Source organism: Coffea arabica, chromosome 1e (genome assembly GCF_036785885.1).
Source record: "Coffea arabica cultivar ET-39 chromosome 1e, Coffea Arabica ET-39 HiFi, whole genome shotgun sequence".
NCBI classification, from domain to species: domain Eukaryota; kingdom Viridiplantae; phylum Streptophyta; class Magnoliopsida; order Gentianales; family Rubiaceae; genus Coffea; species Coffea arabica.
In genome coordinates this window covers 55360759-55381908 of record NC_092311.1, presented here as the reverse complement: position 1 = coordinate 55381908, position 21150 = coordinate 55360759, and the positions used below count along the sequence as shown (strand labels likewise).

Below are 21150 nucleotides of genomic sequence, written 5' to 3'. Positions count from 1 at the left end.
TTTGCCTATAAACTAAGCTCGTTAAAGTTTATTAATTGTTAATTAATTTGTAATACTTTGCCATTCATTGGACATGTGGCACAAAGGACAAATCAGGTACAAAATTCTAATTTCACTCTCTAAAATAATATTTTAATTATTTGGACTGAATTTGTAAAGGATTAGTAACCTCAGGGGAGGTCAGTGTAATTGTTCAAATCACAGGGGAGGTAAGTGTAAATGTCAGAAACCTCAGGGGAGGTTTCTGAAATTATCCCTAAAATCTATTAACATTTGAAAACTTAACTGATGTACTTTTGTAACAGAAAATTATAAATATATTTTGAATTGGGCTTGGAAGTTACAAAAATTTTAAAAAAGGAAGGTGAGTAATTATTCAAAACTTTAGGGGTGCTAATTGATACTGTGAGAAAAGGAAAGATGATACGATAATTGGCCTCAAACAAACAACGTGCATGATTGAAATCGAAACCCTGAAACCATTAACCAAACGCCTCCTAACGTTATCATTTCTCCTGTTTAACGGCTCTGCTCCTCCGGCTATCAGTCATCGACAACAGTTGGAATAAACACGAACATCAGTATGGGAGGGTAAGAGAAAGTATTGCTATTCTACTCTTAATCAAAAGGGGATTCTCACATCTCAAGCGGTGCGGTTTGTCTTGTGGCGTCCTTCTTAGGGGCGCGGCATTGTTGCCCGGGAGGAGGGAAAAAGAGTCTGTCAATTGCGTTCCCAAGGAGAGGAGACGAGGGGAGAGGGGAAAGGAACCATTACTGCTCTACTTGTCAAATTGCGTTGCGTCGAGGGAGGGCCATGATGGTTGGCTCTCATTTTTATTAGCGAGACATTCCAATATCGTATTTCTTCGCTCAAGCGAAAGGCCGACAAGAAAACATGCGGACCGTGTCATCGATACCAAAGGAGCCGGAGCAGGTGATGAAACAAAGAGATGGGTCCGTACTGGGGAAGAAGACGATACTCAAGAGCGATCATTTTCCTGGATGCCAGAACAAGCGCTTGATCCCGCAGATCGATGGTGCACCCAACTATCGCAAGGTTTCTCTCTACCCTTCGTTTTATTTTATTTTATTTGGTCATGTTTGATGAATGTAGACTAACTTCAAATTTAGCTTTCTTTTAATCCAATTGATACATCAGGTAATCACATATTTCGGTCTTTCGTTTCTTAGCTCTAAATCTCACATCCCTGTTCACTTGATTGATTTTCTATCAGTTTGATTTTTCTTTTCCTTTTCATCTAATCAATCACTGTTAACCACCTACCATCCTTATAAATTGAAACTATACAAGTATCTTTTCAAAATAGCTGCCCAAGAAAAAGCATATAAAAATACATTAGCAGCTATGTTGGGCTTGTGTTTCTTGACTCAAACAAACTACCCTTTCTTGGCTAATGTTTCCAAGAACTTCAATTTATGTGGACTGTATGCAAAAATAACAATTTAACTGCCTTTGAGTTAATGCTGCCATGTAGGTTTTGCACCCATGTTTGACCATCCAGACACCAGAAACCAACATTCGAAGTCATACACAAACTCCATTCCTGAAATTCATCACTTGTGAGCTTGTTAAGACTGTTAATGTCAAGAACTTGCCTTGTTTCCCCAACCTAGAGGACGGTTGATTTGTCAGACATTACCTCTGTAGTAGTTCAGGATACCGATGCCCGAATTGATTGGTGGGGGAGGGATCATAACTGCATAATTTCTGATGTATTATAACCATTGTTTTGAGAATGAATCAAATGCAAAATGAGACCAACTCTTCCTTTACAAGAAGACGAGAAAAAAAGGTAGAGATTTAAAAGCAGCAAATTGAATTCTAATTCACTGAGAAAAGTTTTGATATATTACCAAATCTGTCTAGCTATAAACATTTTCCACGTAAATATCGATTTCAAATGACATTACTGATATTGTAATTATGTTATGCAGCAAATTATGTGAATATAAATGTTAAATGGTTACAATCACTGTTGATAAAAGTGGAAAGAGATGAGAGAGAGAGAGAGAAGATAAATGAGAGAAAATGATGGAAGCGGGAACCAATCCTTGAACAAAATCAGCTTAGCGTCTGAATGCTATCTATAAAGCTAGTAACAAGACTATAAATAGGCAACTTCTAACACTATTTGCAAAAGCAAGTTACTTAAGTTTACATTCCTATAAGCAAAATAGAAATAGACAAAATAACTAATTGCAGTAATACTTAATTAAGCACCAACAGACTTCATATCAAGAAAATTAGTTTGTTTAGATTTCAGTTTCCATAGGGGTCAAGTTTCCTCCAAACATGCAAGTTTGTTTTAACACATCGACAGAAGCAGTTGCACTACACTTTTTGTTAACCTTGATTGTTGTGGTAGCAATCTGTATAACAAAGTTTAAGGCTGTGTTTGAACCTTTAAGGTTTCTTCATAGCTCCATTATATACAGCATTGGCTCGACTACCTATACAAATAGCTTAGACAAAGTTTTCTTCTTGATATTGGCCTCAACAAAAAGCTACAAAAGGGAAAGATAGAATTAACCACCAAAAAGCAGTAATTTTGACTACAGATCCTATTCATTGAGGCCAGACCTGAAGTTAACTGTTGTCGATTTATGTGAATCATCACATCTTCCTTACATATTATGATACTGTGGCAGAGTTATTGGACTTAGAACTGTATTCTTCCACAAACATCATTTCTTGTACTTGTCATATGAAATTTGCTTGGAGATGCTGCTTATATTTGGCTACTACAGGAGGGCACGTTGTATGCTCTTCCATAACCCCCCATTTGCCTTACTATAGGTCTGTCAATGTTGAATCCGCCAAATTTTGTTTTAACTTTTATTACCGTTCCTGATACAGCAGAAACCTTAAACTTGGGAACCTATGGGTTTTTAAGATTTTAAGTACCCATGTTTCCTGAAGAATTTAAATATGCCCCCTATCCCTATATAGAGCAAAAGAGCGGCTGGAGTTCAATTGAGTCCTAGCAAGACTCAAATTATAGCAAGAGGTTGTGAAAGATAAAATATTGTGGTTTGGAATATAGTTTGAGCCACTATGGGTTTTAAGGTCTTGAAAGCGGTACATGTTTGGTTATGGGTATGTTTTCATCACTATTGAAGACTTAAAAGTGGGCAATGGTCATTTCCAGAATATAAAAGCATGAAAAACCGACAAAATGAAATAAATAAATAAATAAATAAAGAAGACACGCAGCAGGCCTCATTGTTGTCCTCTTCTCTGCATCACTTTTCTGCCCATCTCTCCTATCTTCATGGCTCTCTAATCTTTCCACTCCTAAACCCCTTGCTCGCTCCCTTCCCTCCGCCACTATTCATTCCTGTCTGTGCTTTTGTTCTCCCCCAACCTCCTCACTAGTAGAAGGCAACACTTGGTTGTTATGGCTGCCATGACTTTTTGTTTTTGGTCTATATATGTAGTTTGAATATAATATTTTGTAGTTAAATACCACTATTCAACCTGTTTTTATAAGTCTTGGGACTTTCCCGTAAACATCAGTAGACTGAGCTTGACCTTAGTATAGTTCTTATTTGCCTAAATGTGATTCAAGCTTATGGGACTGATGTTTGTCGATTGACTATCTATTTTGCTGTATTACCATGGAGACAATCATTTTGATGTCTTGATTTGGTTGGATGCAGCCTCAAGATGTTTATTGCTGGTTTTGGCCTTTTCCCTTGAGTTTTTGTTAATTTTGATTTAAAAAAAAATTTTGAGATCAATGGAGAATTTGAAGTATGGTCATGCTGAAGTTGTTGAGGGTAGTCAATTGCCAGCGATTACCGAAAGTTGATATTGGCCGAGGAGATGTCATTTAAGTTTTTTCTAGTTTAGGTTTTATTGTTGAAACAGATAAAACTAAAAACAGTGATCACAATTGCAGTGAAAATACCAAAAATAATTTTCAGAAAAAGGAATTCTTATAAACATATTACCATTTGAGGGGGTCATTATCGTTGTCATTTCATAGCTTGTGCCAAATGTCTAGTAGGCCTGCTAACATCTTCTTTTAACCTTTTTGTCAAAAGGTTACACAATTGGATTTTGAAGTTTATATATGTCGAATCATTATTATGGGAGTACATCATCATGAGCTTTCACTAATCTCCTCTAACTCTTCTTTTGATCTCTAGAATTTTGTTTAGCTTTAAAAATCATTTTTCTATTAATTAGGAAAATATTTAAGAAACCTAAACAAAGTGTAAAATAGATCAGAAAACAGCTGAAGGGTGATCTGAACTACAGGTTTTTTGGGATCTTAATCGAGTAGCTCTTTAGGTAAAATGACAAGGATGGATTGTGTCTCTATTGGTGGAATAAATTTTATGCTTTGTCATCAGTGATAATATACATTTCCAAACTACTTGTAGCATGACTGTAGCGAAATTTTGTAACAAAAATTTTAAAGAGATACAAAAACTTCCAAACTCTGAGAGGAGGCAACTGTATATTAGCGGACAATTTAAAGCTCTCTCGCTTCATAATACCCATTGAGAATGCAAAAGTAGACAAAGGTAGAGAAAAAACTGAGAACTAACACAATCACTGAAAATAAATTGTATACTTTAGAGGGTGTGATACCAATTGATGCAAGGCAAGATGGTTCAAGAGGAAGAGGAGAGAAGAAAGAAGGAGAACAAAGTACCAACTGGCACAAGAAAATGAACTGAATAAATGCAACTCTGTCTGCAAAGGTCACTACTGGATTTTTAATAGGTAATTGCTAACCTCAACTCTACAATGAGAGACAGCTGGCATAATTAATTTTACCAACTAAATCAGTTTAACTAAGCTACTATATGCAGACATAAATTAATAGCACAGTAGGACACTTCAGACAGATGTCCAAAGTGCCAATGTGTTGCTATGTCATCTATCTCTTCTTTTCTTTATTATGTTGTGGCTTTCAAAGGATGAGATGCTTACTCGTTTATGTTCCCAGGTTGATAGCCATTAGCATGTTTATCAATTATTTGACATGGGTTTAGAGGTGGTGTCATTTGTATTTATTTAAAAACCTTATTTGGTTCTCTGCTTCATCTTTAATTTGACTTTCAGAATTTGTTTGCCCTTGTGGAGTAGGCTGACTTGTTGCATGTCCACGGTGTTGCTATTCCAACCATTCATGGCATTAGAAATGTTCTAGACCACATAAGAGCTCAAATGCCGGGGAAGCAAACTCATGTCCTTTGGATTAATCTGCGTGAGGAACCGGTAATAACTTTGTCATTTCTTCAACTTTCGAGGTTCAGTGCTATACCAATTCCAGCAACTTTTAATGTTGTTTATCTCATTTTTTTTATTCAGTGGGCTATCAAAATTGTAAAGGTTTTAAAGCTTCATAAACAGCAGAGCAACTTGTACGGTTGTCCACCTTTAACTTGCCCGCTCTAATATTTTGTATATCTACTTTTGGTGGGTCAAAGCCTTTTAATGCTTGGAAATTAAACTTAGGATCTTCACATGGTTTGATTGAGTTTTGACATGAACAATGATTTCATTTATTACACCATTATTGTTTTGTAACTTTATCATTTGCTGTTTTAGCAAATTTCATTCTTCATTTTTTTCAACTCTTAGTTTCCATTTTACTTGAAAACATACACTTACTTATCTTTGCTTGCTCTTCATTTTCTTAAAGGCGATTTTTGCTCTCAATTTGCTCTTTATTTCTTCAACATAGTAAACCTGTCTCCTTAATTCAGGCTGTTGAACTTGGAAGGTTTTTTAAAGCTTAATGTTGAAGAAAATAGTGACTTATACAGTTATTTGCCTTTAACTTGCCTGCTCCAGCATTTTGCATGTATCTTTTTGGGACAAATGTGTGAAAGCCTTAATGGATAATGAAGAAAATCAAAGTTAGGATCTCTGCATGCTTTAATTGAATATTTTTTGCAGTAGTGTCATTCATTTAGTATTCATTTGTCACAACTTTTATGTGTTTACACTTTTTATTTTGGGGGGAGGGGATGCTATATTTGCCTCTTGAATTTCTTTGACTGATATTCCTGAGTTCTCCTTTGTTGTCTAAATTGAACATCATGCTGATTGGGGCGCTGTATATTGTGTTCAAGTTGTTGAAATACTTACAATTTTTGTAAATGTTTTTGAACCTGGTGAGTAAAATTTGGATGCTCCTAGGGAGTTCTGATTTAGCATTCATGTGTCTTGTTCTACTCCTGTCATTCTTGGAACAGGTGGTATACATAAATGGACGTCCTTTTGTCTTGCGGGATGTGGAAAGGCCATTCTCCAATCTAGAGTATACGGTTAGTTATTACAGAGGAATTTCCCACTACATGCAGACTGCTGAGAATGTCAAATAAAATTATTTTCCTCTTCAGCTTGTTACATTGTAACTAAGAATTTGTAGCTGTTATGAAATCAGGATTTTGCTGGTTAAGAGAAAGATAAGCAATATAAATTTTGAAACTTATGCCATGTCTTTTTTAATATAGGCTGTCCTCTTAACTGATATTGATGAGAATTTCTCTCAAAGCTGCTGAAGTTGCCTATTTCTTCCATGTAGCAAGTATATGGAGAAATGGATTTCTATTAACTGATATTTATGAGAATTTCTCTTAAAGAAACTGAATAGAAGGCTGCTGAATTGGCCTATTTCTTTGACGTAGTGATTGAAGTATATGAAGAAATGGATTTCTTTTATATGCTCTCTCATCAGGAGGAAAATTTCGTCATAATTTGTCAAGCCAAAGCAGGCAAAAGGATTTTGCTTTAACTTTTTAATATTTTGAGTTGACTTTGAGAATGGCTAATCTTCAGGATTGATTTGTTGCTGGTTCTTTTGAGAATTTTATTTTTTTTGGGTCCCCTGTAGAAATTATCCAGTCTTGCGTCATTTGAATATTCTTTTTCATAGTCTGGATCTAGTAAAAATTTTTGTTTCAGTTTTTGTTTCCCCTTGAAACTCAAAGTTTTATGTTTAGCTTTTTTTTGGGACCAAATTTTGGCACATTAAATTAGGGTATCAACAGGCAGAGACTGGAGCAAATGGAGGATCGACTAAAAGAAGATATTCTGCTTGAAGCTGCTAGGTACCTATTCTGGGTTGATCTTGGCTCTCTATCTGTGTCTCTGTCTCTCTTTCTCTCCATGTTTTTTTCTTTGATCTGCCTTGTATCTTTTCGCTACACATCCAAATGACAGGTATGGAAATAAGATCCTTGTTACTGATGAGCTACCAGATGGTCAGATGGTCGATCAATGGGAACCAGTGACAATTGCTTCTGTAAAAACACCGCTGGAGGTATTTCAATTTGTTCAGAAGTGTCATGATTTAGTCAGAGATTGGATTGCATCCAATTAAGTGCTTACTCCCATTCTAAACATTCATTTCAAAGCCAGGTGTACGAGGAACTGCAAAAACTAAAGTATCTTGTTGACTATGAAAGAGTTCCTATAACAGATGAAAAATCACCCAAAGAGCAGGATTTTGATATTCTTGTGAGTTTCTGCTGAACAGGCTTCTTTTGTAATACTCATGAGTCATCCTTTTTTAGTTTATTAATTTAGTTAATATCATGGAAATTGCAAACCCTAGATATTTCATCAACTATTCCCTTGGTTATTTTCTATTGTGTGTAAGAGTAGATTACTGAAGAACTTTAGATTGTTCTAGCAAATGCAGGATCTTATAGCACTTTTAGGACATTTTTGCCCGAAAAATTTGATGGCTAAAGAAGATTTGTTTCCATGCCTTCTTTTGTTGCAAAGAAGTCCTACACGCAAACAGAAAGTTGGATGTTCATATCTAATGATGATGCAATCAACTTAGCTTCACTTTTTTTTTATCGGATCATGATAGCATTAGGTCAATCTTGACTTGGTTTTACTTTTGTCCTTGTTTTAAAAATAAAGTAACTTTTAAATCAATGTGCTTGATATTGCAACAGTTTACATAGATTTAACTTTTGATCTTCTGTTATTGCTAGTCCTATAGACACTTAAAATTGTGATCTTACTTGAACAGTTGGTCAAACTGAAAAAAGACTTTACCTTACTGTGGTAAGATGTATCATCGCCATCATGATTATCAACATCATGAAAACATTTAATGCACTTATCTACCTGCATATTCTGCATATATTGGAAATACGATTTGTGAATATACCACATCATGACTTCAATTACCCCACAATTGACTTTCTGTTATTTGTTGGCAATGTCATTAGGAGTACTCAGTTTCCTATAATATGCATCGATGCATGGGCTTCTCTCTCTCTCTCTCTCTCTCTCTCTCTCTCTCTCTCTCTCACTCACATACTACTTTTAGGTTCAAAAAATTTCTCAAGCTGATATGAAGACAGAGATAGTATTTAATTGCCAAATGGGACGTGGAAGAACGACAACTGGGATGGTGATTGCAACATTGATTTATCTTAATCGACTAGGAGTTTCAGGTAGTATTTACATAGATCATGTGTTCTCCTATGCTTTTTACCTCTTGAGCTGTACGACTGCCCTCATTTACTCAGCTATTTACAAGAAAACCTTACCACTATTACTTCACTTGTTTTGATCCTAAATACCTTATTCTGAAATCTGTGCTAGTGTATCTTGAATTTTGTTTTGCCTTGTTGGTGTTGGGGTGAATACAAGTTTTATATTGCTAATGAAATAGCGAAGGGTAATATCACCTTTACACAATGAAGCTAAAAGCTTAACACAACAATGAAGGATTAAACTGAATTGCTACTAATCTAAAAGCTTAACACAATGAAATATAGCAGATGATCCATGAGATAAAACCAATTGACAGCTAGAGATTTTGAATGGCCTTCTTTCATATGAAAAGCAAGCACTATGCACCTTGAGTTTTGTATATGCAACACACCTGAAGAAAACTTGCTCGGTTCTGGAATCATCCATCCTTGTAACAAACCTTAGACGAATACTTTTTACTACTCTCATCTTCTGTTAACTTTATGATCAATCGTTCAACAGGTATTCCCAGGACCAATTCAATTGGCAAAGTTTCTGACTGCAGTTCAAGCATCACAGACAATTTACCAAATTCTGAGGAAGCAATTCTTAGAGGCGAATATGCTGTCATTAGAAGCCTGATTCGGGTTTTAGAGGTGTGCAAAAGTAGCTCAACATTAGTTTCCGTAATTTGACGACTGGAAGATTTTGTTGAAATTATATTGACTAGAGGTATGCCTTAAGGGTGGTGTTGAAGGCAAAAGACAAGTTGACAAAGTCATCGACAAATGTGCTTCAATGCAGGTATTGAGTTTCTTTAGAGCTTTGCTTTATTTTGGATTTGTTTTATTAGTAATCATTCAATTTAAAAGCAAGCATTGATGCAATAGGCAAAAGTAGCCTCTTAGCTTGTCTGGAGAAGGCTACATGCACCAATCATGTCCCCCCAAGAGTTGCAGAAGGCTAGAAGCCTTTAAACTTTTATATTCTTATGACATCACATTGGTTTATCCCTTTGTACCTTCTCCTGCAGAACCTAATTCTTATTTGTCTGAAGAAAATTTTTCACCTATGATATCAGTGGTTTGTTTATTTTGATTTTGCTCCAAGAAGATTTTACTGCCTTCTAGCTTTATGGACAGCTATCTTTCTTGGCAATTGTATTTCTTGTATTCTAAGTTATTCATCTGTGACCTAATATCAGAACTTACGTGAAGCCATTGCTACTTATCGCAACAGTATATTAAGGCAACCAGATGAGATGAAGAGGGAGGCATCACTATCCTTCTTTGTGGAGTACTTGGAAAGATATTACTTCCTAATTTGCTTTGCCGTCTATCTCCATACAGAAAGAGAAGCACTTAATGCTAAACTCCCAGATGGGTGCAGTTTCACTGACTGGATGAAAGCAAGGCCAGAGTTGTATAGCATAATCCGAAGGTAAAAGAGAATTCTACTGCAGAAACTGTGATGGATCTATGCTCATGTCTTTGATTTAGAATGAAAGAGTCACTTCTAGCTTGCTCCTCCAAAGCTAACTGTTTGCTATGATTACAATTTTGCCTCAATCTCACCCTTGTGATTGAATAAGCTTTGGTGGACTTGATACTAAAACTCAGAGGATCATGTAGGCTGATATTTGTACGAGATAAATCTAACTGCTGAATTGAGCCATAAATACGAGTTGGAGGAGAGGTTCTTAGCACAAGTAGAATTAATGAGAAATATCTTACTTAGACTTATTTTGGATGGCATTCAACTGTAACTCGTCATTTAACATTAGTTGTCATTATAGATAAGTCAGCAGCTTTTTTGTTCTCTTTAGTGAGTGTCAACAAATGTTCCCACATATATCTTCCACCTCCCTCAAAAGCATAGGGGAGAGAGCAGCTCAGGAAGTGACTGCATGCCCAAAACATCATACCAGGTAAACTGCTCTTCAGAGGCTGCAAGCATGTTAAAGCTAGAGCACTGATCCTTCGGCGAGATAGCAAAAGCCTATAGCAGGTTTAGAGGTCTCTATGTTATACTGTTCTCATCTGAGAATCTTTGCACTTGAATAGATCAACTTTTCTGTTAATTAGCAACCTCTCTTATCGATCTCATGCAGGAATAGTAACATAAACCCTGTGCAAATGATAGGGCACTTCATCCCCACAGTGTGTCATCATGTTAAAATTTTTCCCTCTCGTCTTTCTCTCCCCCCCCCCCCCCAAAAAAAAAAAAAAAAAAAAAAACCGAAACTCCCTTCTCTCTTTGTCCCATTAAGTGTTTGTTCATTTTGACACAGTAGAGGGAGATCACCTGCCTTAGAGTCCAGCCTCATGTCTCTAGATATCCTTATTTCTCTCAAATTGATTAAGCAGAAACTATTGACATGGCACAAAGCTGATGGTAGTCCAACAGATTTTATAACAGATTCTCAAGCTTAGAACTCATTCGGAAATCAAAACATTATAGGGTAAAATTGCAGGCACAAACCATAATAAGTAAGTAACAACAGAACAGATAAGTAAAGAAAAATTGCAGGAAATGTGCAAGTAAGAAGGAGGTCAGATTAACAAACTCCATGAATTGCTCCTAGAAACCCTTAGGTATCACACTCAAGGCTAGTTTGCATCTCACAACCTCAAGAAGACAGCAAGTATTCGCGAATATTTATTAACAAAGAAAATCTGTCTTATCTTTGTGGAGAAGTACAATACTTATAGACCCCTAGACCGAATCTGACTTTAACTCCAAATAAGACTCTCAAGTAAAACAGAATCATATCACTCTTTTTTAAAAACTAAATTCCTAATTACTAAACAGAAAACTACCATAAACATAAAATTACCAAAATTAAAAAGTTCCTGCAAGAAGCTAAATTAATAATATACACCTAAGTACTAAAACCAGGAAATCTGAAGAAGAATAAATGACTGATGACTCAAACTGACTCTATAAAGACTCTTTTAAAACTGAGAGTAAATTCCAGATAATACTCTATATCTTTGAATGTGTGCCTAATCAAAGCTTGAGCAAAATTCTGGAATTCCTTGAGCCATTCATTGTCTGCATTACTATGTCTAATACTGCTTCCAGTTGAGTGGTTTTGTTTGCTTAATCTTAGTTTGTGGCGCATACCAAAAGAGAGGATGGAAGTCTGGCACCCAGTCTCTTATTATTAGCTTGGCTCCACTTGCGAGCTTTTCATAGACAAGATTTGATGATCAAGGATAGATACTTAGATGTTAAAAATGCACAAGTGCTATCAAAAGCTCTTATCAAGACAGCATAATAATTTAATCCTGGACAACTAGTCATGTATAGCATTTTCACACATGGGCATAGTCACCTTAGTATGTTTATATTTCATTGTACAAAATAAATTATTTTTCTTGGTACAGGTTGCTAAGGAGAGATCCAATGGGAGCACTTGGACATACAATTTTGAAACCATCTCTAACAAAAATTGCAGAATCTGCTGATGGCCGCCCCTGTGAGATGGGTCAAGTTGCCGCAATGAGAAATGGGGAGGTACTTGGCAGTCAAACTATTCTTAAAAGCGATCACTATCCTGGCTGTCAAGACTCTAGTTTGTCAGAAAGAGTAGATGGTGCCCCCAATTTTAGAGAAATTCCTGGTTTTCCAGTATATGGTGTTGCCAATCCTACTGTGGATGGGATTCGATCTGTCATCCAACGCATTGGCAGCTGTAAAGGTGGGCGCCCTGTGTTTTGGCACAACATGAGGGAAGAACCTGTTATCTACATCAATGGAAAACCCTTCGTACTTCGTGAAGTTGAAAGACCATATAAAAACATGCTGGAGTACACGGTATTTTCAATCTGAGATATGTCCCTTTGTGCATATTCATTATGATGACATCACTGATGGTACATTAGTACATTCAACTTATTTTGTTTTTATTCTTTATTCATTTTTGGGCCAAACTACTGTAGTTTTTTTTTTTTTCAGAAGAGCATGGCTTAGCTTGATTTGCTGAATTCTGCAGTTCAATTTTCTGCCCTAGAGTCTTTGTTTAGTCTATTGATTTTCATAACATCCCCATAGAATTTGAGAGGTTTGATTATTTCCTTCGGAGGGAGCACAATTCTGAGAAACCAAAGTCAAATGGACACAGAACTTACCAGATGCAACCTTGAGCATATGAACGTTGAAAGCTATGCTAGAAGCATCAGTAATTTGACTGAAGTCTAGAATTGCAGATAGATTTACTGTATACCGAATAAATCACAATTTATATTCTTTCAGACCACTAAAGCATTTGATTGCAAAACATGCATCCATGGCTTCTAAAAAATTACACTTTTTCATACTTTCATGGATTTTAGGCTAGTGTCCTAGTTCCCAAAAAATTGGTAAAGTTACCTTCAAAAAAAAAAAAGATAACGTTTAAGGGCTGTACATCTGCGGAGCAGAACCCTATGACTGATGTTTTTCGAAGGGAGAAGTGTACTTACAGTTCCCAACAGCAGAAAACAGAGACCTCTATTCGGCTGAAAATCCAAGATACACAAGGAAAATTTACAGACCAAACTGAAGGACTTGAATATGCAAAATGTGCTATTATAATTTTTAGTGCTTTTGTTAATACTAAACTGATGCAGAAAGGATATTGATATTTAGTGCTGAAGTAGTAAATCTACATTGTAAAATTTATTGCCAAGATACAACGACAAGAAGTGGAGAAATAAGAGGTCTAGATTTAAATAAAGAAATGAGATGTAATCTGCAGGATTAGTTATCTATAAGTTCTAGAAGCTAAGATCTAGTCCTTCCTGCAGCTGTTTAGATTTTTAAATAAGTGCTTTGTTGAAAAGATATTGCACACATTTTGTCAGAAGATTAAGGATTGAAGCCAAAGTGTCAAGGAATTGGCCTAAAATGTAGGACTTTCCCCTAGCATCACTTAGTGCCGAAAATATTGATTAAGTAAACAGGATATTAGCAAGTTCTTGGATGATAATTGCTAGAAAATTCTGTGTCAATGTTTTTAGTGTTGTTTGTGACAGTTTATGTTGAATAATCAGTGTGTTCACAAATGATTAACCCGTATTATCCTTAATCATAACACATCATTAATAGGGAAAGGAAGAAATATCATTCTGCACAAATAAATATTGTTAACCTGCATTGGTGGTCAATATTGTATTTCTTCTGCAATTAAGGGCGCATGTAGTCATCATGACGTACACATCTAATATTGGTTATTCATGATTTTATACTCTGATTTGAAGTCTATAATATTGACATGTCTTTTCCATTTTTCCTTTGCTTACAATATCTTTTCCTTTGCTTTCATATATCATCTTTTATACCATGATGTTGGGGGTGTATGAGATTGGAACTGTGTCTGGTATTTGCAATTGCTTCTTATTTGTTGCTTTCTTTAAGGGGAAATATTGCCATATAACCATCTTGGACCTGTTCTTAAAACCGAAATCTTTCTCCTGGAAGTGCAGTTACCTAAGTATATGTCGCTGTTATAAAACAGATCAAATTTAAACTCCTATTTGAAAATTTGATTTCTGGAATTACGTCTTGATGTCTGTTACTTTTGTGGTTATAGTAATCAGAAAAATGGTGGTAAATGTACCACTTCTTTTTAAATTCCAATTTGTAACTTACTACTAAATATAAGAGTTTCATTTCTGGATTTACAAGTTTATTGTGTCTGGGTGTCTGTTGCTTTTGTGTTTATACTAATTGGAAAAATGCTGGTAAATGTACTTTTTTTTTTTTCATTTCGTGATTATATGCTATTACAAAATGCAATTCTGGCAGCTTATTTGCTGGGATATTGCATCTAGGGGATTGACTGTGAAAGAGTCGAAAGAATGGAAGCTCGTCTGAAAGATGATATTCTGCGAGAAGCTGACCTTTATCATGGGGCTGTAATGGTTATTCATGAAACCGATGATGGTCAAATATTTGATGCCTGGGAGAATGTGAGGCCTGGTGCAGTTCAAACCCCATTGGAGGTCTTCAGTTGCCTAGAGGCTGATGGTTTCCCAATCAAGTATGCTCGTGTGCCAATCACTGATGGTAAAGCTCCCAAAAGTTCTGACTTTGACTTACTGTCAATGAATATAGCATCTGCTTCAAAGGACACAGCTTTTGTTTTTAACTGCCAGGTAGAACTTGTCTTAACGTATAGATACTGAATTCTTTGACTTCTTATAACCATTTCAAATTTGTTTTCTTTGGAAGACCTGTTCTTTTCATGCCCTATTGGATAGCACTTTTTTTCTGGTTGGTACGGTACATTAGTTCTATTATGACCCTGATTATGATTTTTTTCCCCTTATATGTGACAGATGGGTATAGGAAGAACAACCACTGGTACTGTAATTGCTTGTCTTCTAAAACTTCGAATAGATTATGGAAGACCTATTAGAGTATTAACTGATAATACATCACCTGAAGAGTTCGGTGGTGGTATATCAAGTGGTGATGAAAGCGAATGTCATGCTTCAACATCTACAGCAATGACGACAAAACCTCAAAGATACACAAGTTATGCATTTGGGATAAATGACATTCTTTTGCTATGGAAGATAACAAGATTGTTTGACAATGGGGTTGAGTGCAGAGACGCCTTAGATGCTGTAATTGATAGATGTTCAGCTTTGCAGAATATTCGCCAAGCTGTCTTGCAGTACAGGAAGTTATTCAATCAGCAACAAGTTGAGCCTCGGGAGAGAAGAGTGGCACTAAACCGGGGTGCTGAATACTTGGAGCGTTATTTTCGTTTGATTGCTTTTGCAGCATATCTTGGTAGTGAAGCTTTTGATGGATTTTGTCGACAGGGAGATTCAAAGATTACGTTTAAGAATTGGTTGCTTCAGCGACCAGAAGTTCAAGCCATGAAGTGGTCCATTCGGTTACGGCCTGGGCGATTCTTTACTGTCCCTGTAAAGCTTCTCTTATTAAACACCTTTTGTCTGGGTTTTGTGGTTTTCTTTTGCTTCTGTTTTACTCTGCTGGCATTTTTGTAAATTCAGGAGGAACTGAGAGCTCCACATGAATCTCAACATGGAGATGCAGTAATGGAGGCCATTGTCAAGGATCGCAATGGTTCAGTTCTGGGGAAAGGATCTATACTGAAGATGTACTTCTTTCCTGGTCAAAAAACTTCAAGCCATATACAGATTCATGGAGCACCACATGTATACCAGGTATGCTGGACCATTCAGTAACAAGTAAAACAAACTGGAAATTTACCATAGCAAAATGGTGTGTCAGAAACTTTGATTTAGTATCTCATTTCTTGTGTTTGTTGACCTTCAAAGGTCCAGAGTAGGCCATCGATTGCCTGGTAGAGGCCAGTTTGGTATACATATATAGGAGAATTTAGACATCCTGCGTAAAAGAGCTAGTTTGTGCAATTCGATGTGAATTGTCAATTACTATGGTATCAATAACAGCTAGCGCAGTTTTGCCATTCTGGCTTATTGGATAAAGAGCCAATTATAGATTTGCTAGAACTTTTTCTGCATCAAACTGGATGACCTACTTTTTCTTTTTGTTATGTTATAGCACAATGTTCTGAAAATCATATTTCTTTTCCTTCTTAAGAATGATATATGAAGATTATCATGTCCTTTTGATGGATTAAGTTGTTAAATTGCAAAAATGTACATGGCTGTTGCTTTTTTACTTTATTTTATCCTCGCAGCTAGCTATTTGGACCATCATTGAGAACAGACAGAGGCTTATCATAATGCTCTTCTACTAGCTTTGTAATTTAATGGCTACACATCCCTTCTTCACTTTCTAGCTCAAACAAGCTATCCTAGCATCTATGTGCGTACATCTCTGAATACTTTATTCTTTTCATGCCAAAACAAGTATTTTACTGCTCATTTCCTAACACAATTGGGTATTCAACATTTCTACTCTTTCTCCCCCTTTTTGTTTATAAAAGCCAAGTCTTTCTATATGATACCACTAGTCATGACACAGTATTCACTCTCATCTCTCTCCTCTCTTCCCTTTCCACTTTCTCCAGTGTCCTCCTTGATTTGGTGTCATGTTAAGAACCTTCTCTTCCCACCTTCAACATAAAAATGTTGCCCGACTCTCCCTGATGCTCTCAAAGAAGAATGTAAGAGTTAGCTGTATCAGTTTTGAACCCCCAACTTTCTGATTGTTAGGTACCTGCTAAGACAAGGTACCAGGATATAAGTTCTAGTACAAACTCTTTATTTCAATTGTAGATAATCACAATTTGTCTAGACCTGTAGTTAAAATTTAGCAGATGCAGCCTGAATGAAAAGGATTAGATGTTGTACTTGGATGATAGTCCAAACAATTCAACTTGAATTTCAAGCTGCTTTTGCAAAAGTACCTGCTGTTGGCTCCTCTTCTCACCTGCTTGATCTTATGCTAGGATAATGCATGTTTTTGTCTCTGTACTTCTGTATATCAGTTATTTTGTCAGTCCTACTCAGTAATATGATTACACTCTAGCTCTTAATGAGTTTTTGATGTTTGGAAAACTGTAATCAATGAAATTTTATCCCACAGATACCAATATTTTTCACTCATAGGATCTTGTCTAGTTTGTCTGGAAGATTAGGAGATCCTCTAAAGAAATTATGGATTTTCTTTCTGGAAGTAAAATGGCTTAATCTGTTTGTATGGGGCAAGTTAATTTGATTATTCCTTTCAGGTGGATGGTTATCCTGTATACAGTATGGCAACACCAACAATTGCCGGTGCAAAGGGCATGTTAGCATACCTTGGTGCCAAGCCTGATCCTACTGGAAGCACTCCTCAGAAAGTTAATGTAACTGATCTGAGGGAAGAAGCAGTTGTTTATATCAATGGAACGCCTTTTGTGCTCAGGGAGCTGAATAACCCTGTTGACACGCTGAAACATGTTGGAATCACTGGTTCAGTTGTACGTCTTTATTTGCTTTACTGCCACTTTGCAGGGTCCAAAAATAAGGCTGGAGGTACTAGTTGCATATCCAATGTATCCTAACTTTGTTTCCTCACTGCTTCATAGGTAGAACACATGGAGGTACGACTTAAAGAAGATATCATAACAGAGATTAGACATTCTGGTGGTCGAATGCTTTTACACCGTGAAGAATATAGTCCAGTGTCAAATCAAGTCAGTGTCATTGGATATTGGGAGAATATATTTGCAGATGATATCAAGACTCCGGCTGAGGTTTATGCAGCTCTGAAAAATGAATGCTATAATATAGCATACAGGAGGATACCTTTAACTAGAGAGAGAGAGGCTCTGGCCTCTGATATTGATGCTATCCAGTACTGCAAAGATGAGTAAGTACCATAATTAGTTATAGCAAAGATAAAGTGGTTTTTCATGATCTTAGCTGCATATCAACTTGAAAATTGAAATGTCTCCTATCATGTAGAAGGCTGTGTCAGGGTACCATCATGTAATCTTCTAATTGGTTAGATTGCTTTCTAAAATATGTTCTTTAATGGAATGTTGAAACTTAATGGCAGGGGGGATATTTATTATAGTTAAATTGAAAATCGAATAGTAAATTGGCAAAATCTAAGTGGTTCTTGTTGTAATTAATCCTTATCAGAATTCAAAAATTTTAACAACAGAACAATTCAACACTTTTTAGGACAAAACGTCAGCTACTGCCTCCCTAGTTTTGCAAAATGACATAAACCTCCCTTCTAGGTTTTACATTATTGATGACCTTTCTCACAATTAACTTTGATTCAATGGTGTTAATTATTCTGTAGAAATTTAGGCCATCATCAGATGATATTTCTGTACCTTGTAAATATTATATCTGTTTTATTTTTTTTTATATGTACCTGTCTGCCTTTTATGCTTATAGCTAAAGTTAACAGTAAGGGACGTATTGTGTACATCTATTGAACATTAGGGGAAGTATCTTAAAAAGCTAGAAGAAATGCGAGTCTTAACCACCTTTTATGCTAGTTTAGTATTTTACCTTTTAACTGTTTGACCATCGAAGTCTTCTAATATCTTTTTATCTGGAAATGTTGTACTTGCTTGTTGGATTCTTATTACACTTTTATTATTGGTAGAACAATCTTAACAAAACTGACTAGATTTTTCTATAATATATACATTTCTATCCTATTAAGTATAGATGCAATGGTTGGTGGTCTAACTTGTAAAGTTTTTGAACTAGCTGGTGACGTAACATTACCATCCAAACTTCGAAGGTTTCATACCATCTTTCGTCTCAGGTACATCAGCATCCAGGTTTGATGACTTAAAAAAAAAAAAAAAAGACGTTTAAATGTGTATATCTGTAGAGAACTATGTGGTGCTAAGCATATCCATTATGTATTTGAAGTACGTATATACTGTGAAACCATGTAAAGATTAATATTTGACTATTTGAAGTACCATTGCAATCTTTATGCGTCCACTAGACATATTCTGAAACCATAGTGAAGCCATATATTACATATTGGATGCTTTCAGTTCTTGATGAAATGTGAATTTTGTGTTATATGCGATGTGGACTATGATTGGTAGTAAAAGAAGGCATGCAAATTAAGATTATAGTGATGATTTCCGAGTAAAATGATTCAGCAACATCTTTGGTTTTTTCTTCAATTCCTTTCCATCTCAGTTCTGATTAAATAATGAATGTTGTAAATGAACTGAATTTATTTCTTTTCATTTTTTTTTTCTGGCTTAAAAAAAGCTCTGCAGGGTCTTATCTGTTTGTATCACACACAGGATTTGGAGGGGTTGCCTACGCAATGGCTATTCTTTGTATTAAACTTGAAGCAGATGCAAACTTGACATCTTATGCTCCGAGATCTGTAGTGGTTGCTCCACATTCATTCCCTTTACCTGAGGAGAAGCTAGCTTCCCAAACTTCTGATGAAGAAGCACAGCAAATGGGTGATTATCGGGACATATTAAGCCTTACGAGAGTTCTGACGCATGGTCCTGAGAGCAAGGCGAACGTTGACACCGTTATAGAACGGTAAGCGATTCTGTTCATCTAATAAAAGGAATTTCCTTATCTTGTTAAGCTTTGAACTTTTTTGCGGGTGGTCATCAATTCATCTTTAAGATCTTGATGAGATCATAGTTCTTCATGTCCTTTTCCTGCTTCATTAAATTATTTCTTGCAAATTTATAACAATATTTGGCTTCATGTCCTTCGATTCAAGCATTGTACCACCATCATTTAGGCCTGGACTAGACATAATAAGTTGCGTCAGGTTCCACCTATCTAGTTAGATGATGTAACCAATGAAAATGCAGAAGTGAGTTGAGTTACGGCTAAATGACCAGCAAGAGCCTTTGAGCTTTGGCATCATCTTGACAGGGAAACTACTTCATTGCTATGGCATCCAAGTCGTGCTGTAGCTGTGTTCTGCTCCATGTTCAAAAGGGAATTAGTGTTTCTTATATTTTACAATGTAAAATCTTGGAATGCTTCAATGAATAGAATCAGTTTTGATCAACTAGAGAAAGGGAGAACTAATAAATGGCGTAAGATCCAGGGTAGAGTAGGCTTTGGGTGGAACATGATGAATTTGAAAAGAAGTGAAAAACTTTATTGTAGTAGAATTCTCATTCATAGGTGAATTAACTACTGCTGTGGTTTGACGTTGATGATAATGTAAGTCCCTATCCCTGATTTTGACGAACTTGGTTCTTGAATTTTCCATGCTATTAAAGGTGTGCGGGGGCAGGACATTTGCGTGATGATATCTTTTACTATGCAAAGGAACTTGAGAAACTTCCTGATGATGATGATGAGAATCGGGCATACCTGACTGACATGGGTACTAAAGCTCTAAGGTTAGTTGACGTTTTCGCTAGTGTACTTGCAGCAAACTGAGTTTGTAAGCATTGACTACGAAGTTTTTTTATCTAGGAAACGTCTGCGTGTTTAGGTTTAGGTGCCCATGTTTCGGCTATCTGGAAAAACCTGCATCTAAAAAGATCAAATAATGAGTGTAAAGTTATCCTTCATATTGAGTTGCTGACCGTGGTGGCATTTGGCTGGCATGCTTACACTAGCCGCCACAGAATTGGACTTGACTTTATATGGCTGCAGAGAAACATTGAGAATAACAATTTCTTTTTTTTTTTTTTTGGGGGCATCCATTTTCAGGCGATACTTCTTCTTGATCACATTTAGATCTTACCTCTACTGCAATTCTGCGACTGAGACGAGATTTACTGCCTGGATGGATGCAAGACCGGAGCTCGGCCACCTGTGCAATAACCTGAGGATCAAATGATGGTGGACCGGACCGACTTAATAATACGACCGGAAGCTGGCTTTCCTTGATAAAATAGTAGTAGTGGCAAGCAAAAAGATACATCATATTCGCTACATGGATGAAAATAACGCCACAAATAAATAGGTATTTTCCTCTAACTTCATCATAAATAATGAATTACAGTTGGAAATGCGTTTTTTAACATGAAGTGTAATAGTTAGTATGATTTTTTATGAGAAGAACCCAAATAACTTTGGGGGCCGTTTGGAATCGTTTGCGTTTCTTTTTTTTTTTTTTTTTTTTTTTTTCCTGTTTGTTTGTGCGTAGAATTTGACATACAGAAAAAATTAATGGTTCATATAGTTAATGTTTTACAGCAAAGAGAAGCGTTTATGAACATGAATCTTGTTTTTAAAACGCTAAAAATGTTTATTTTT

At 36.1% G+C, this 21150-nt stretch overlaps 1 protein-coding gene across 3 annotated transcripts; it reads left to right on the top strand.

Moving 5' to 3' along the window:
* The first annotated feature begins 457 nt into the window (after positions 1-457).
* On the top strand, positions 458-20983 carry LOC113718979 (uncharacterized). Of its 3 annotated transcripts, none has more exons than XR_003454691.2 (19): positions 458-1057; positions 5123-5254; positions 6238-6309; positions 7025-7095; positions 7208-7307; positions 7406-7504; positions 8334-8460; positions 9005-9138; positions 9227-9286; positions 9687-9922; positions 11872-12301; positions 14299-14622; positions 14806-15402; positions 15493-15666; positions 17163-17393; positions 17502-17785; positions 19206-19458; positions 20163-20285; positions 20602-20983. XR_003454691.2 is itself a non-coding variant. In XM_027243929.2 (19 exons), the coding sequence occupies exons 1-19, from the start codon at positions 896-898 to the stop codon at positions 20729-20731; spliced, it is 3774 nt and encodes a 1257-aa protein (XP_027099730.2). In that variant the 5' UTR covers positions 458-895; the 3' UTR covers positions 20732-20983. The 3 variants fall into 3 exon arrangements, 1 of the variants encoding a protein (XP_027099730.2); XM_027243929.2 differs by having other exon boundaries at positions 19171-19458; XR_011821417.1 differs by lacking the exons at positions 20163-20285; positions 20602-20983 and adding an exon at positions 18646-18703 and having other exon boundaries at positions 19206-19370.
* Positions 20984-21150: the final 167 nt, after the last annotated feature.

Excerpts from the sequence above, each read along its gene's own strand:
- LOC113718979 (XM_027243929.2), top strand. The coding sequence starts at position 896 with ATGCGGACCGTGTCATCGATACCAAAGGAGCCGGAGCAGGTGATGAAA. Across the intron at positions 5,255-6,237 it reads TTAATCTGCGTGAGGAACCG|GTGGTATACATAAATGGACG; the intron begins GTAATAACTTTG and ends TTCTTGGAACAG. Across the intron at positions 17,394-17,501 it reads TTGGAATCACTGGTTCAGTT|GTAGAACACATGGAGGTACG; the intron begins GTACGTCTTTAT and ends ACTGCTTCATAG.